This window comes from Fusarium oxysporum, chromosome VII (genome assembly GCF_013085055.1).
Source record: "Fusarium oxysporum Fo47 chromosome VII, complete sequence".
Classification (NCBI taxonomy): domain Eukaryota; kingdom Fungi; phylum Ascomycota; class Sordariomycetes; order Hypocreales; family Nectriaceae; genus Fusarium; species Fusarium oxysporum.
This window is the reverse complement of record NC_072846.1, coordinates 2566520-2582047: the sequence shown is the minus strand read 5'-3', so window position 1 is coordinate 2582047 and position 15528 is coordinate 2566520. Positions and strand designations below refer to the sequence as shown.

Genomic DNA, 15528 nt, shown 5'->3' with positions numbered 1-15528 from the left:
TTCGCATGTTCTGTGTAGCTTGATGTAGCTTGATTAATTTACTGACTAGGGGAGCTCTTGCGTAGCTCCGGATCAGGGAAGGGGGTAACCGGGGATCCGGGGATCCGGGTATCCGGATATGCGGGAATAGCAGGATGGGTCCTCAGTAAGTCAGCCAGTCATATCTCACTCCCCATTGACCAGCAAACAAGCGAGCGCTAGTAGCAACAAGGGTACTGCAAGAACATTACTCATCTAACGTACATGATAAGCAGAACTTATCGTGGGGTCGTTTTGCGGAGTAATTTCGGGAAATCGTATGTGATTACACAACTACCATCTGATAAGTGCCCGGCGCCGCGCACGTGAATATCTCGACGGTTAGGAGCCAAATCGATGCAATTCTAGGGCTGGAGGACTGCTATGCTCTGGCGGTCCGTTTGGTTCAAGAGCGACGCTGTATAGACGAGCGGGCGCTGAGATATTTGCGTGTGCAGCGGCTGGGGGGCCAGGCTTCACTGCAAGGACTACGACATAGCAATGCGCTGATCCTGCTGCTCCTTAATCTTCTCAAAAAAAAAAAAAAAAAAAAAAAAAAAAAAAAAAAAAAAAAAAAAAAAAAAAAAAAAAAAGAGATGAATAAAAAAATACGCCTTCTAGATAGATAGATAGATACGGACTAGTTACCGCTATAAATATATAAAGATACTACCTGACGGCCAGCTTACCGTCGACGAGGGGCGGTCCGCCTCCTCCCTAGCCGAGCCCAGCGCCCCCGATGGCCCTGGCCCCTAGTCGGCCTTGGTTCCGGGCCTGGGTCATCGGACACGGCCGGCCGACCTGCAATCCCTACCTCCCATTCCTTCCAGACATCCCGCACTGTAAAGACCTTGGCCAGGGCTGCAACGACGGGCACACCTGGTACTGGAGGCTCTGGAGCCGGAGCCGGAGCCGTATTGAAGTTCAAGGTAGGGGCTGTCGACGGCGCCGGCGCCGGCGCCAGCGACACTGCTGGCCCGGCTCCAAAGTGGCCGGTAAAGGTGACAGGGACCTTGCCTTGGAGGAGGGCATCGAGGCCGCCCTGAATTCCTTCTAGCCGGGCCTCTAGCCGGATGGCCAGCCGCTGGCTATTCTGTAAGACGGCCTCGCGTGTGCTCTCTAATACACCGCTAAGCTCTGGCAGCGCGCGTTGTACGAGCAGGCTTAACGGCTCCGTAGCCCCTACCGCGTCAGAGCGAACGGCGACGGCGAACTCATCCCATTCGGGCCCGTTAAAAGGGGCATAGGCAAAGAAGGGTAGCGACGGATAGCGAGGCTGCAATACAGCCAGGTCCTGTAACAGTACTATGCGCAGGCGCCGCATAAGCTTAAGGAAGCCGTCGGCGGCTAGGTCGTAGTCGTCGAGGCCACCTTCTGCCCAGCAATGCCGTCGCGCGCGAGCCTCAAAGCGAGGCTCCCACTCCTCGATCCACGGCCAGAGCTGCTTTTGTAAGACATACGGGGGCTCGTGGGCCGCACGCGCGAGGAAGTAGTCCCCGGGTGATGCCGAGAAGCCGGCGACAATACGCATGAACTGGCGCGGTAGATGCGTAAGATAGGCCTGGCAGAGCACGCTCTGGTTCCAGCGGCCGGCCTGCGAGATCTGGGCGAGCGACGTGCCGTGGGTCTCCGCGTCCTGGGCGCCTACCCTGCGCGGGAGGTGCGTCTTCTTTGACGCCATAAGGCCAGCAGCACCGAAGATACGCCAGGTCTCTTGTAGCTGCGTCGGGTACGAGAGCTCCTGCTCGCGGTCCGTCCGACAAGAACCTTGATCCGATACCAGTCCTGGCGGCGCCGGAAGGACGGGGACGGCTCGCCGGCGACGTGCCAGCGCCAGAAGAAGAGCTGTGCTAAGGCCCCTTGCGTACAGAACAAGGGGTCCTTGTGCCGGAGGGCACCCATGAACTCTTTCTTTGCCGTCTTGTTTAGCTTACCGTCTCGCAAAAGGGTAACGAGGCAGCCACAGGGGGTCGGGCCTTCTGAAGACGGATAGTCGAGTAGAGACAGGTCTGCAAGCTCCATCTTACGGCGGTTTTCCCCCCGTAAGAGGTAGTAGTGGCCGAATAGGAGGTCAACTCGCGTACGGAGGTTTTGCGGCATGTATGCGGCCCCGCTGAGAAGGAGATCCTGGACCCGGAGCCATTCGTCGGGTGAATAGCCGGCCTGGATCCCGTCAGTCCCGCGGTCTTTAAATGAGGCGCGGTCGTGCTTCCCCCGCTGCCGGCCGCGTTGCTCAAGGAAGCCTCGTACGGCGGCGCCCCGGGGGTTTTCCGTGTTTGCGTTGCCGTGGGCTACCTGGAGCCGCCAGAGCTCGATAACGGCCGCGATATAGGCGTCGATAGTGCCCCTCGTAAGCAGAGATCCTTCGGCTAGTCTGCTGCAGCCGGCGCAAGGGCCGTGGGTGGCACGTAGCCCTTGCGGTCGTCCGCAAGCAGCTCGGCGGCCTCGGCCAGGGGGATCTCTAGGGCTTCGGCTAGGCTTTCGGCCTCTGCCAGGGCCGCGGCCTCGAGCTGCTCCTGTTCAAGCTGCTGCCGTAACTGTACCGCCTTGCCTTTGCCCTTACCCTTACCCTTACCCCTACCCCGTGCCCGTGGCTTCTTCTGCGGCGGCGCTACGCGTCGTAAGAGGATATCCTCTTTGAGCCACGCCGCTAGCTTGTCCGGCGTTACGAGCTCGCCGTCGGGCCAGCTATAGAGTGAACCGTCTGCCGCAGGCCGGGGCGTACGGCACCAGGCCTATAGGTTTTCGTCTGTTAGCCGTCCATGGGGCTCCTGCGTAAAAAGAGGGAAGGGAAAGGGGGAAGAGAGGGGGGCGGCCGGGGAGGACGCGCCTTCCACTCCCGCTGCTTCGCAGCGTAACTCCGCGCCGTGTTCGCCGGCTGTTCGTCCTTCTTCGCCTGGAGGCACGCCCTCCGGGCGGCGCGGGCGCGCTCGTCTGCGGCCGTGTACGAGTCGTCTGCGGCCATCTCGGTCGATCGGGGCCTTTCTATGTGGTGTCGTATTTCCGTCCGGAGCGAGATAAGTTGCAGGGAACTTATCAAACGCACTTATCAGGCGTCGCGCACACGATTTCACGGGTCGCTTTTTGCGGGGATAAGTCGTCACGTGGTCTAAGCGAATTACGACGTAATTGCGGGCACCATCGATAAGCGAGTGTCTCAGACAAGCGAGTGTCTCACCTCACTTTACACCTAAAAAGCTGACTTTTCAAAGCTTATATAGAATTCAGGCTAAGTCTAAAAAAGCTAAAAGCTGTATAACTTACTTTTAACTATATAAAAAAGCTATATACTTTATAAAAGAATTATAGCTAAATTATTTATAGAGTTATTAAAGAAAATCTATTTATACTGTATTTTAGCAGGTTTTTTATATAATATAATATTAAAAAAAATCTAAAAAATAATATCTTAGTTTTAAAAGCTATACTACTTAAAACTATAGTTTTTACTATTTTCTATTATTTTATTTTAGCTAAAAAAGTGTTATAGGGTAAGCTGTTTTTAGGTAGCACAGTATAGTGAGACACTCGCTTGTCTGAGACACTCGCTTATCATGTACGTTATTACATAAACAAGGCATTATATAAAAGACCTTGAGTTATGCTTTTCCTCTTAATTTCTACATATTATACCTATATTAAACCTCAACCAGTAACTAAGCATAGTCTATAGCTATAGCTTCCTGGAGGTAAATAATTACTCTTCTTTCTTTAATACTAGCTCAATAAATCCTCTCTCTCTATCCCATGGTCCTCAGGGCATATGCAATAATACAAGCCGAGGAGTAACCGATAAGTCTGTCGAAAATGATGACCTAGTCAGTGAAGCTTTAAGGAACCAAAACTCAAAATAGCCTTCAATAAAAGGGTTACATCAAACATGCAGAATTGCCACAAGTGGAGAAAAGCGCAGTTACAAAAGGAAACACAGTCAAGCCACACTAAGTCCCCTCCAAGACGGCCGAACCTTGTACTAAACCGAAACGATCTAGGAAATGGTTCGGTCAAATAAAAGAGTCCCTTTTGTGGAAATTTATAAGAGCCACTCCTCCGGATAGCGGTACGACACAAAATGTATATACTCTCTGCGATGATTACAATATAGACAAAATACTACTTCGACACTATGAGAAAGAATAGGACAGCGGCATTTTCAGTTCAAATACGGACTGATTTGATTTCATTCTGGGTTCTCCTAACCTAAAGATAATGACCGTGATGTAAAAAAAGAGACCCTTAGTGTGTAACACGTTGACGAGGTTTGACGTCCATGGCTAGACAAACCTGGGATAACAAAGGAGTGCTTGGCCAGGGCTCTCCTGCCATCTTACGTCTGATGCCCTACCATTTCTTTTCCTTGCATTCCCCCTTGCTTTGATCAACACAGATCCAGTGGCACCACGGATGCTTGTTGCATTTATCCTCGTCGTCGGCTCTACCCCCCTTGGAACATTCTTTTCCCTGACCAGGCGCGTCATCTTTCTTCTTGCACTCATACTTGGGTTCCCAGTGGCAGCCATGTGTTTTGCCACAAGTGTCTCTCTCTTTGCAGCTTGAGCAGGACGTCTTGCCGCCCCGGGCTATGAGGTATTAGCTGCATACATAACTGATACTTGAGCGGGTAGATATACCGTTAAGATCAGGCTCAGGGAAGGCAGCGGCAATGCCAAGGAGGACGCATCCAACAGTTGCGAGGCTGAGCTTCATGGTGGCTAGGTGTGTTGCGGGTACGGGAAATTGTATTTGAGCAGAATATTGTGGTTGGCGATCAGGTAAATCTGAAGTTGGAACAGAAGATTGATGGTGCTGCCAGAAACCATGGAGGAAGAGAACGGGGATATTTATATTTGATGGTTATAGCCTGACCGGATCTCGCTCGCTCCCTGATCGGGCAATCGCCATGCCTCTGCATATGTGCATTGGCATGTGAGGTCAAAGCGGTACGATGGAGGGTGAGGCTAATAGTAGTTAACCATGGCTTGTAGCTTCTCGTATTCAGTTGTGTTCGTCTTGCCCTGGCATGGAAGCTTGAGATGTGCAGCAAATTACCTAACGTAGGTGGAGGTAAAAGGCGTTGCTATTGCCTAGTCTCTACGCCACTGACATATCTCTTTCGTTGTTTTTCTGCTGCATATATCTTTGTACTGCTCTTGCGTAGACAGTAGAAAGAGCTGGCCCACATGAGACAAATTAAACCTGAATATCACCGGCTGCTGTCTTGGGAAGCTCGCCACCTTCACGTGCGAATAAACAAGTAGCCTAACAGATTCCAGTTGGCGTCCTCCGCCCTATTCTACCTTAATCAAACTGTGACGCAGACCTTTAGAGAGTTTACCCTTGCCTTAGTCTACCTCTGCGAGTTCTGATGTAGATAGGGTTGAAAGGCTAAGGAAAGTACGAGGAACTTCGTATACCGGAAAGGCAATAAAAAACAAACTAAGCGGATGAAACAGCCGGCGATAGGTTTTTCGCCTTGTTACTGGACTCCCAGAAGTATTGCCAGTTTCCATTCTCGGGAATTCAATCCTAATTTAGCTTTCTTGTGCTATACTTTCCTTATTGGGTCTCGCTTTCAATAAATCGCCCTGGTTGTGGTCCTGTGGTATCTTCAGTCTGCTCAGGTTTCCGAGTTCATTGACCTCGGCCGATTGCAATAATCCCTGGCGCACGGTGCTTCTGCTCCGGGAGCTGGATGAGCAAAGGATGACGAACTTCAATTGCGAATGGCTTTGTGAGAGTCTAGGCTATACATATACTGGCGTTACTATTCTGCAGATCCAATGCAAACTGAAAATCTTGTTGGGTAATTGCGTATCCCTTGAGTTGTGTTGAGCCTCCCACCGGGTCACGGCAGGGGGTTACAGCCAATTAAAATGCATCAGTACAAAGGTACTTATTGCCCCCCCCTAATTTAGCCTATGATAAAAGTACCAGCAATCTCTCGAGTTACAAATCGCTACATCACACTGCTCACATCCCCAAATTGACTGACGCCTTCTTTTGTTATTGCTCACCGGCGCCAAAGGCCTCCTTGTACTTTTTGATCTTGACTGCCCTAATTGAAGTCCTTTACAAGCAAGGCAATCCGACTTTTTCCCTCTTCGGATGTGTTTATGTTGTGCCACGGGCGTAAATTCGTCTCCGGCTCGAAATGCCTGCCTTGGCCGGCTCTGTGGATGTAAGGCCTGAAAGACCGCGTTGTAGATGCTTTCCCTCCACTTCCTCTGACTCATATAACGGCTCCAAGCCGGCTGTCTGTGTAGCTGCAGGAGGAAGCTATTTATAAGGACTACATCCAATAAGAAGGTCCAAGCAATAGCCTGCCAAGCGCCTCGGCGGATAGGGTGATCATAGCCTAGATATGACCTCCTTTGGTCGCCTCGGTCAACATGATTCATTTCGTCGTTATAGGAAGCGGCAATGGTAGGGATAGATATAAGCTTGACCGGCTCGCCACTAAAAAAGCGTTGTATTGGCCGTGCCATTAGGGTCTTTGTTGACGGCCTCTTCCTCCAACGATCACATCTCTCTTCGCCAGTAAAGACAGTTGAAAGGAGCAATACGAGGGCATTATCCTTCCAAGCTATCTGATTGACCTAGGGAAGTAGAAGAAGATGAATTATTAGCCAAATTATAAGGAAGAATATTGAGTCTTCTTACTTGATTGTCGGCAGTTGGAATGACCTTGATCTCATTACATTGGAAACCTGACTTGCCAGCCTTGTCGGCCTTTTTAGCGTCTGCAAGACCTTTATAGATACCACAATTAGGCCGTGCTGTGCCGGTCGCGCCATGGCCATGCTAGCGAAGGGAGCGAAAGAGGTCTGGCGACGAAAATAGGTTATCCACAAAGACATGATATGTCAACTCCGGCAGCAGGTTGATGAGGGCAATAACAACGCTTTGAGTCGAGTTCAGCGCCATCATCTTATTCCCGGCTTCTGTGATGACGTGGATAACTTCCTTGATCTCGTCATCCTCATCAGCCTCGTATTATGTCCTCCGTCGGCTGCCTCGTCCCTTGCCTTTCCCTCTCCCTTTCTGCGATGCCGGCTTCTTCGCCGAAACACCAACTGGACCATATTTTGCCCCGGGCTGGTGCCAAATCCACCTCATAAAGAGGCCCAGCTGGGCAGCTATCCATACTTTGAGGACTGTGTCGATAGGCTTTATTGGGGACGTACGTAACTTGCTTATTCCTCCCGATATATCGGATCATGCCCTCATCCATGGTAAGTTTGAGCCTGGATCACAAAGCTTTGTTGTTGCAAGTTGAATATGCTGAGACCACCGCCGAACGCATTGGAAGACAATAGGAAAGTCATCATCGTCAGTGAATTTGGTGTGGTAAAAAAGCCGGAGGTGACGATGAAGGAGTTGGAATCGGTCATAAGTCATGAACTTTATTGTTGAATGTTCAGGTCGCTGGTCCTCTAGCTGAGGGGTCTTCCAATGGTCTTAGACCGTTGTTTCGCTGTGGACTCCTACATAAATAAAGATCCCAAGCCAGACATAAACCTCTGCGGCGGTAGTTGGCTTCCAGGGGCGAAGGCGTGATCTCTCTGTTATTTCGTGTTCTTGGCTATCAATAACGCCACTCTGAAGTAGGCTGTTAACCAAGTCATTGGTATATTTGACCTAGTTGCTGACTATTGAAACAGGCACGAAGTGTTAGAAAAATATCAGCGGGTTCTGGGGTAGCTCCTTAACGCGAAGCTCTCGTCGCGGCACCTCGAATGGTTGAAAATTGAAGCCTCGGTCCTCAGCAGTTGGGAAAGCTGGTCTCCGGGTGCTATCACCCTCATGCTCTTGATGGCTATTCTCTTCGTTGATGAAGCTACTATCATCATATGCGTTAAGCGCCTCCGCCGATATCTCTGTAGGTATTGATTGGGAAGTCATCAATTCATTCGAAATGATTTGTAGGGTAATAAAGGCGAAATTAATTAATGACGTATTACTATGTTCCCCTCATGTACCTCATGGCAAATGTGGGGATGTGGGGCTCGGTACGGCCGGGAGGCTCAACACAACTCAAGGGATACCTCCCTTATCCCTTTGAGTGCCACAGCCCTTAGGCGGGGTCACGACAGGGGTGTAAGACCAATTAAAATAACTGAAACTAACGGTACTTCTCCACACATACTAATTTGTATGATGGTAAAAGTCCCAGCAGTTTTGATTGTTACAAATAGCTACCTCACAGACTTTACAGCCATACAAGGTCTGTCTACCTGAGCCTCCTCGATGCCGACTTCGTGCATTGCCTGTTATTGGCTGCAAGAGGCTATTTTCAACCTTCCTTTTTTTTAAAGGGTCGGGGCTGCCCCTGCCTGAAGCCTTTGCAAGCAAGGCAATCTGAGAATATCCCCCTGTTGACATGATTGATATCTCTTTGCAGGTGATTTTGCCGTGATTGAGTATCGTTCAAGTCCTCCTCCTTCCCTGACCGAGATCTCTTTCTTGCGCCGCTTTCTTGGCCGAATTTGACGAATAGTGTGTCAGAAATGCACCTCTTCCAGCTCTCAAGGGTCTTGTAAGGCGGCCACTGGGGCTGTGAGGTCTTGAGCTGCAAAATGAAGCTATTCGCAAGTGCTACATCAAGAAGGAAGGACCAAAGGAGCGCCTGCCACGGGCCACGGCGAAATCGGTGCTCATAGCTTGTATAAGAGCGTATCTGCAGTGATGTAAATAGTGTGGCCGTAAATAAGACAATATCATATTCAATATCGTATTGGCTGCACGGTATAAAAATACCGTGCAGTGCAAGCAATACCGAAAACCGTGTAGTGCAGTGCAGGGACATTCAGATATCGTATAATATGATATTCATTCGGTGCAAATACAGTGCAATACGGGTAATACGAGACCTCTCGTTGTACGCATCAGCCTCGAGCTTCCCACCCTATTTGACGAGTACCATGTCACGGTCGGCTTCACGGTGAAGCTTCACAGTAACTGCTACCTGGGCTGCCGCGTGACTCAACGCTTGGGTTTTCGACACGTGTAACAGACAATATTACAGGTTTCCCTTCTTTCCTCTTCAGCTTAGTTGTTCGTAGTCAATCCACTGCATTTCCAGCGCTTCAGGCCTGTTGACTGTATCATACCGTTACATATCAGAACTATACCAACCCTAAGAATCGATGTTAACGATATATAAAATACTTAAAAAAATGAACCTGCAGAGTTTTATTATAATCGTTGCTTTTACTTCGTTCTTGTACGTAGGAAATACGAAACTTTAGTTCAGTAGTAATGCTGCCTACCTGTTTATACCCGTTAGCTCAACACAAGTGAGGTCCGGGAGAACGCCTTCTCAGGCGTTCTTATCATTTGGAAATAGTGTGCTGCTGTATGTTGGCCGTGAAAATTCTCTTCTTTGGTCGAGCAGGCTGTCTTAAACCTCAATCTTTACATAATTGGTTAGTTTTATACCGAGGTCATGTGGGTCTTTACACACCGTGCGATATGATACTACAATACGATATCGATCAAATACAGTGCAATACCGTATACCGTGCAGTGCAGCAAATTCTTAAACAATACAGTGCAGTGTGGAGTTGAAAAAATATCGTATACGGGATTTTGCACTATTTACTTCACTGGCTATCTATAACAACGAGATGAATGCCGTGGATCGAGGTGACCAAATGAGAGCTTATTGGGGCCTTGACCGTCGTGTGCGCCGAGGCGGCTGGCAAGCCCTGGCTTGGGACTTTCTCCTGGAAATTGCCCTTGTAAATAGCTTCATTTTGCAGCAGCGAGGGCAGCCGCAATGGAAGGCAGAGATTTCGCAAGGCAGTTGGCGGCAACGGCTTGTGAATGATCTTATGGAAGCGTATGCACCGAAGACGCAATCAAGAAAGAGATTTCGGACTGGAAACGAATTTACGCCTACATTACAGCACACTCGCGTTCGCAAAGGAAAATCTGAATGCCTTGCCTGTCAAGGCCTCCGGCTAGGTCAGCGTCGGTCTCGAAGATCAAGGGCAGTATTATTTGCGATTAGCAGTAACAGTCGAAGGGCGCCGCAGTCACGATAGGTGTCAAGAATGTAATGTAGCTTTATGTAGACTTGGCAATTGCTGAGACCTTTGGCACAACCAAAGTTAGGTGGGGATAAATGTACCTTTGATTTAATGCATTTTTATTGGCTAACCCCGCTGCTAGGTACGGAAGTGGAGGCTTACGACAGTCAAAGGGATACATTAGGTTACTTCAGTTTGTAACCGTTATGTAGTAGGCATAACTAAATGATTTTTCCGCTTAGATAAAAACGAAAATGCAGGGCGAACCGTGGTGTACTGTACATACTGCTGTGGCGAGTGGTGGATTTCTGCATCCAACGTCATCATTACGCAACAGTGTTATTTATCGGTGTTTTCGTTACATCCAGTCCATGTGGCTGACGAGCTGTCATGTCATGTGGCAAACGGTATTGGCCGCCAGAGAGTTGTTGTCGACAGATAAGCGTGTGGAATTTAGATTTAGAAGAAAGCAAGCCTGTTCTGACAAAACGCGGTGACAGGTCCTTTACGGAAGCCTTAAAGCGCCAGAGTATAATATTGTGTCATTGGCGGCTAACAGCCATAATTGAGGGTTATTTGCTCTATTCCCGCCTATTCAGGTATGAAGAGCTTAAATTGGTGTGCCAGGTAACACTACAATACAATACAATTTATTACGCCCGGCGGCTTATGTTGGCCTGGTAACATTAGAGTAGCTCCAAGAACACGCAACCAACAAGCCAATCCTGCATTATGACGCTTGAAAATCACAAGGAACACAGTGTAACTGCATCTACTACTCGTATAGATGGTTTCGTGCGCATTTGTAATCACATACTAAAATCATGATGGTCGCAATAATTTGGGTGGGTCAATGGTGAGAACAATGATTGGAAGAAACAATGAATGTCCCTAGATACAGATGTACTACAAAGAGAAGGCAATTGGTGGCCGCCAAGCTACAGGAGATGCAGGAAAGGCAAGTCTTGGAATACTCCACCGAACACAAACTGCATAAGCAGGCACTTCGCTCGTACCATGCACTTCCTACCGGAACACACCCGTCTTTCTCGAATCCTGTTCTCAACAGCGCCTTTAAGCCACGAGGGGCGCTCCGCGCTACAAGATCTCATCTCTCTTGGGAAAAGTCCCTGTCATCGCATATCAGAACATGCTACATCCAGTAGACGGCATCTGTGCAGTCCCTGGCTGTGGGCAGGACATGGAAAGGTAACAAATTCCTACCACTAGCGTATGACTGAAAATCTTGAAAACTTACACAATTTCCCTCTCATTCTAGTATTCCGCTTCGAAATCTGGCAAGAAGGAAGCATGCCTTTCATTGCTGGGAAGAACATCACAGCAAGCAAAGCCCCTTTGTCCAATTCTGTTCTATTTGCAATCGCTGGGTGAAGGGCGAATCGGAATGGACTATCCACTGCCAAGATCACATCGAAAACCAACAGTCGCCATTTCGATGTGATCTGATTATTTTGCGTAACGCAATTGCCTGTCCTGGCTATTGCCCTGTTCATCTAGGAAGCCATAAGTATCCCGCAAACCATAGCTTACAACAATTTTGGGACCAAAGCGGTTGGCAGCGACATGCTTCCGTTTGTGTTTCAGCGTTCACCAAATCTCAGCTTAACCACTCTCAGTTACAGTGTCCGCACCTGGATTGTCCGGTAGTATCAACGTCCCCTAAGGATCTGTGGCTACACTTAGCGGACATTCATAGCACTTCTGGGAAGCCCATAAAGAAGCACAAAACACTCGATGAAGACGGCCTAAGCGGTGACACGATGTCCCCGCCCTTCGAGCGACACTGTGCCCAATCCTCAATTGACAGACAGGTGAAGCCGGTATTCTACGGAAGTTGCAGTCACCTTACGTTTGTTAATTGGGTGTCATCTGAGAGTCTACCAAGAAGTGGCGGTCTCATGGGGGACGATTTTTCGTCTTTATCGGAACTTACCGAGAATGAGAAGATCGGGCATGAAAATGACGGGGGGTCTCGCTCAGATGTCCAATCCTCGCCGTCTTCAACCAGCTTTCCCTATATGCTCTCATCAATTCAAGGGAATGATAAAAGTCTACATCCTCACTTGCGGAGTAACCCGGCGATCAGTTCTGGTCAAGACAAAGAGGCAGGCCAACAACCACCTCAAGACATCACAGCCTTGTCAGGAACACATGATTTGGCTACATCATCTTCCACTGGGATTGAATCAGTTCCTCAAAGGGGCGGTACTTCATACCCTTCTCTGCTATCTCCTTATAGCATTGACGACATGGCCGACTCTAAGCATCTTAGTTCCAACGAGGCATCAGGCCTCCTGCAGCCTGCCTCGATTGTCAAAGCGGACACATCAAGAGCTCAACTTGACGAAAGCAATGACGATAACTTCGGCAATGCATACGAAGCAAGTAAAAGGCTTCAATTCATTCTGTCGACCTCAGAGAACTCAGATATCATCGATCCACAGCTTTACATTGACCAGAACTGCGAGGAAGATCTGAGGACTAAAGATGGATATGCGTCTTCATCGCGCCAGAACAGGGTCTCCGCTAGTGAGATGGGCCAACCTACAGCATTAGACCCCGATGGAGCTGTGTGGGAAGTGGATCGATTATTGGCTAAGTGCAAGCAAGGAAGGCGGATTCTGTATCTTGTGAAATGGAAAGGCTTTCCAGACGACGCAAATGCATGGGAGAAGAGAAAGGATATCAGCATTGATTTGGTCAGCCAGTTTGACAAAAGGTTTTCTGGCGATGGAGGAACTCATGAGGGGGGGTAGAGCTACTGAGTAAAAGGACGAGACGAAGGCAGGTCAAGTACCTGGTAAAATGGAAAGGCCGCTCAGAGGAAGAAAACTCTTGGGAAAAGGAGACAAAAATAAGTCGTCACAGAGTACAGGATTACAGGACTACAATAGGCTCTGCGGTTCTCTAGCTTAACCCCTGCCCTAACCCCAGTCATCGATGCATTGTAGCTGTCAGCGGCGTCAACTTGAAAGGTGGGGTAGGGTTGGGCACGCGTCGGGAGAAGTAAACAGGCTGCCAACGACGCGATCTATCGATGTGGGGGCGAAGAGGGGAAATATTAGGAAGCTACTTTCTCTTTGGGGGGTCTGGGAATGATGATGGGGGTAGCTCACTAATGGGTAGTATTGCGAAGACTCTGATTGGCCAGATCCACTCCCCAGGCATTGACCAGGTTCCGGGTAGGCTATAAAGGGCAGGTTAGATCCCCAATCTTATATCCTGTATCAAATATATCAAATGTTATTTCAAATCCGGTATTTTGCATTTGTTTGATTTGAAATAAGATTTTGGCACATTTGATTGATTTGTTTGGCAGTTTGTTTGATTGGATTGGATTTGTGGGCAGCGCTGCCGGAGCTTCGGCTTCTAGACGGACGAAGACATGGAGGTCTTGTCGGGGTGGGGCGGCGGTCGCCTGTTGTTGCCCCTGGCGATGAGGTGGATCTGTCCGTTGCTGTCCATGTTGTTGTTGTCGTTTGTTGTCGTTGTTGACGGTGAGCTAGACGGTCACGGCCGGTGGAAAGCGCGGTAGCGGCCGCGCTGCTGTATGTCGGCTTGGGAGTCGCCGGTCCAGCGCTGGATAGCTCTCGTTTCCAGGAGTCGAGGAAGCTGTCGGCAAAGTGTTGAGCAAAACGTCGATGCGGCTCGCTGGTGAATTGTTGAGCGGCTTCTTCAAATTTAGCGCAGAAGGCCTGAAAGACCTCTAGCTTTGCGTTATACTCTTCCACATGCTCACGTGCGAGCTCATTGGCTGACTCGATGATAGAAATTGGTTGCGTGCCAAAGATCGATGAGGGGCTGGCGTGTGCAGCTCCTTCCGTGGCTGCAGCAGCGGTGGCGGCGATAAGTGGTGAGGATGGTGTCTGGGCCATCCGCTCGGGAACGGGTGAAACACCAATGGTGCTGCTCACCGTCGCAGGGCTGTTCTGCAAAAGAGCTTCACGGGCACCTCGATTTAGATTAGCGGGCGTGTGGATCTCGCAACAGGCGGTATCCTCGAAGACGAAGCCATCGCCGTGGCTTGCGACTGCACAAAGCGCAGATTGAAAGGTTTTGTTGTGCAGTTGTTAAGGATTTGGGTGTAGACAAGGCCACTTTCTTAACAATAGGCGGATCCAGGAAGCCCCCCACCACCCCCCGCGACCGCGACCGCGGTTGCTACCGGGGCCTGTGCGCTGCTGAGGTATACCTGATCCAACTATTTGTTCACGTGACCATTTGACGCGTCAAGGCCTCAAGGGCCCGCATCGCGTCTCCGGTTGCGCACCGGCAACGTTGGCTATGCAATGACCTCATCTGTCCGACAATCTCGATTCAATTGACGGCCAGGTACCCTATCCCATATCCACATGCCATTCCAGGGGCCGTGCTTGTATGGTATCTAACGTCCATCAGTTTCCTCCCTCTCGCTGCTCTCGGTACTGCTCATGGGCCTCAGTACATGACGGTCACCACCGCCTCCAGTGGCCATGGCACAACCAACCCCCAGCCCCAGGATCCCCTCATTGTCTTTCGCCAAGGATGAAATCCATTTCTCACCACAAGCGCCCATCACGCCCGCGATTCCCTCCCCCCGCTCAAGCATGGCTGGCACCAAGAGGAAGCGACCGTATGGAGCCATCATGACACCGTCTCGTCCGCCGCCCGAGGCTATCATCGACATCTCATCCGACTCAGACTCAGACAGTGAGCCCACCCCCAAAGCGCAACGATCCCAGTTACCCGATCAGATTGAGCGTGATGACGATGGCTTCCTGTCAATCTCATCCTTCAGCGATGACGAGGAAGATGAGTCACCGTCTCAAGCAAAAACTCGCGTCCAAGGAATTTCGGCGACTCCCATGGACAAGCCGGATATCGAGCCGACGCTGTGCAAGGAGCAGCAAGATGTCGTCGACCTAATCCTGCGCGGCCGCAACGTGTTCTACACCGGCTCTGCCGGCTGCGGCAAATCCACCGTCCTCAAGGCCGTCGTCAAGAAGCTGGAAGACATGGGCAAGATCGTCAATATTGTTGCACCCACTGGAAGAGCCGCCCTGCAGGTCAACGGCATGTCGACGTGGTCGTACATGGGCTGGACACCCGATCACTTCAAGTACGACCTCAACAGGCTCATCAAGGAAGGCTTCCGCAAGCACATCAGGAAGCGCATCAAGGGCACGGACGTGCTCATCATTGACGAGATCAGCATGGTCGAGAACCACCACCTCGAGCGCATGGACCACTGCATCACGGCCGTTAGGTGCTGGAATGACTACGAGGACAGGATGGAGAGAGACCCGCCCCCGTTTGGAGGCCTGCAGTTGATCGTAACGGGCGACTTCTGCCAGCTACCGCCAGTGAAGCCGTTCCAGTTCTGCTACTTGTGCGGAGGAGAGATGCTCCCTAACGATGACGATACCCAGTTCAATTGCGACGAATGTCACGGCCCATTCGAAGAGACGGACAAATGGGC

At 50.1% G+C, this 15528-nt stretch overlaps 3 protein-coding genes across 3 annotated transcripts; 2 read left to right on the top strand and 1 right to left on the bottom strand.

Annotated features, from left to right (window-relative positions):
• Positions 1-4437: 4437 nt before the first annotated feature.
• On the bottom strand, positions 4438-4725 carry FOBCDRAFT_100389 (uncharacterized protein; the record flags this gene model as incomplete). Its single annotated transcript, XM_054705919.2, has 2 exons — positions 4438-4598; positions 4650-4725. Coding segments are annotated over 2 exons (237 nt in total), but the record flags the coding sequence as incomplete, so codon positions are not given.
• A 6205-nt stretch (positions 4726-10930) lies between these two features.
• On the top strand, positions 10931-12826 carry FOBCDRAFT_140634 (uncharacterized protein; the record flags this gene model as incomplete). Its single annotated transcript, XM_059608099.1, has 2 exons — positions 10931-11061; positions 11329-12826. 2 exons carry the CDS (start codon positions 10931-10933, stop codon positions 12824-12826), a joined length of 1629 nt encoding a protein of 542 aa, XP_059465415.1.
• Positions 12827-14542: 1716 nt separating this feature from the next.
• On the top strand, positions 14543-15166 carry FOBCDRAFT_296123 (uncharacterized protein; the record flags this gene model as incomplete). The annotated part of the gene is made up of 1 exon (XM_054705916.2): positions 14543-15166. A coding segment is annotated over one exon (624 nt), but the record flags the coding sequence as incomplete, so codon positions are not given.
• Between the last annotated feature and the right edge of the window lie 362 nt (positions 15167-15528).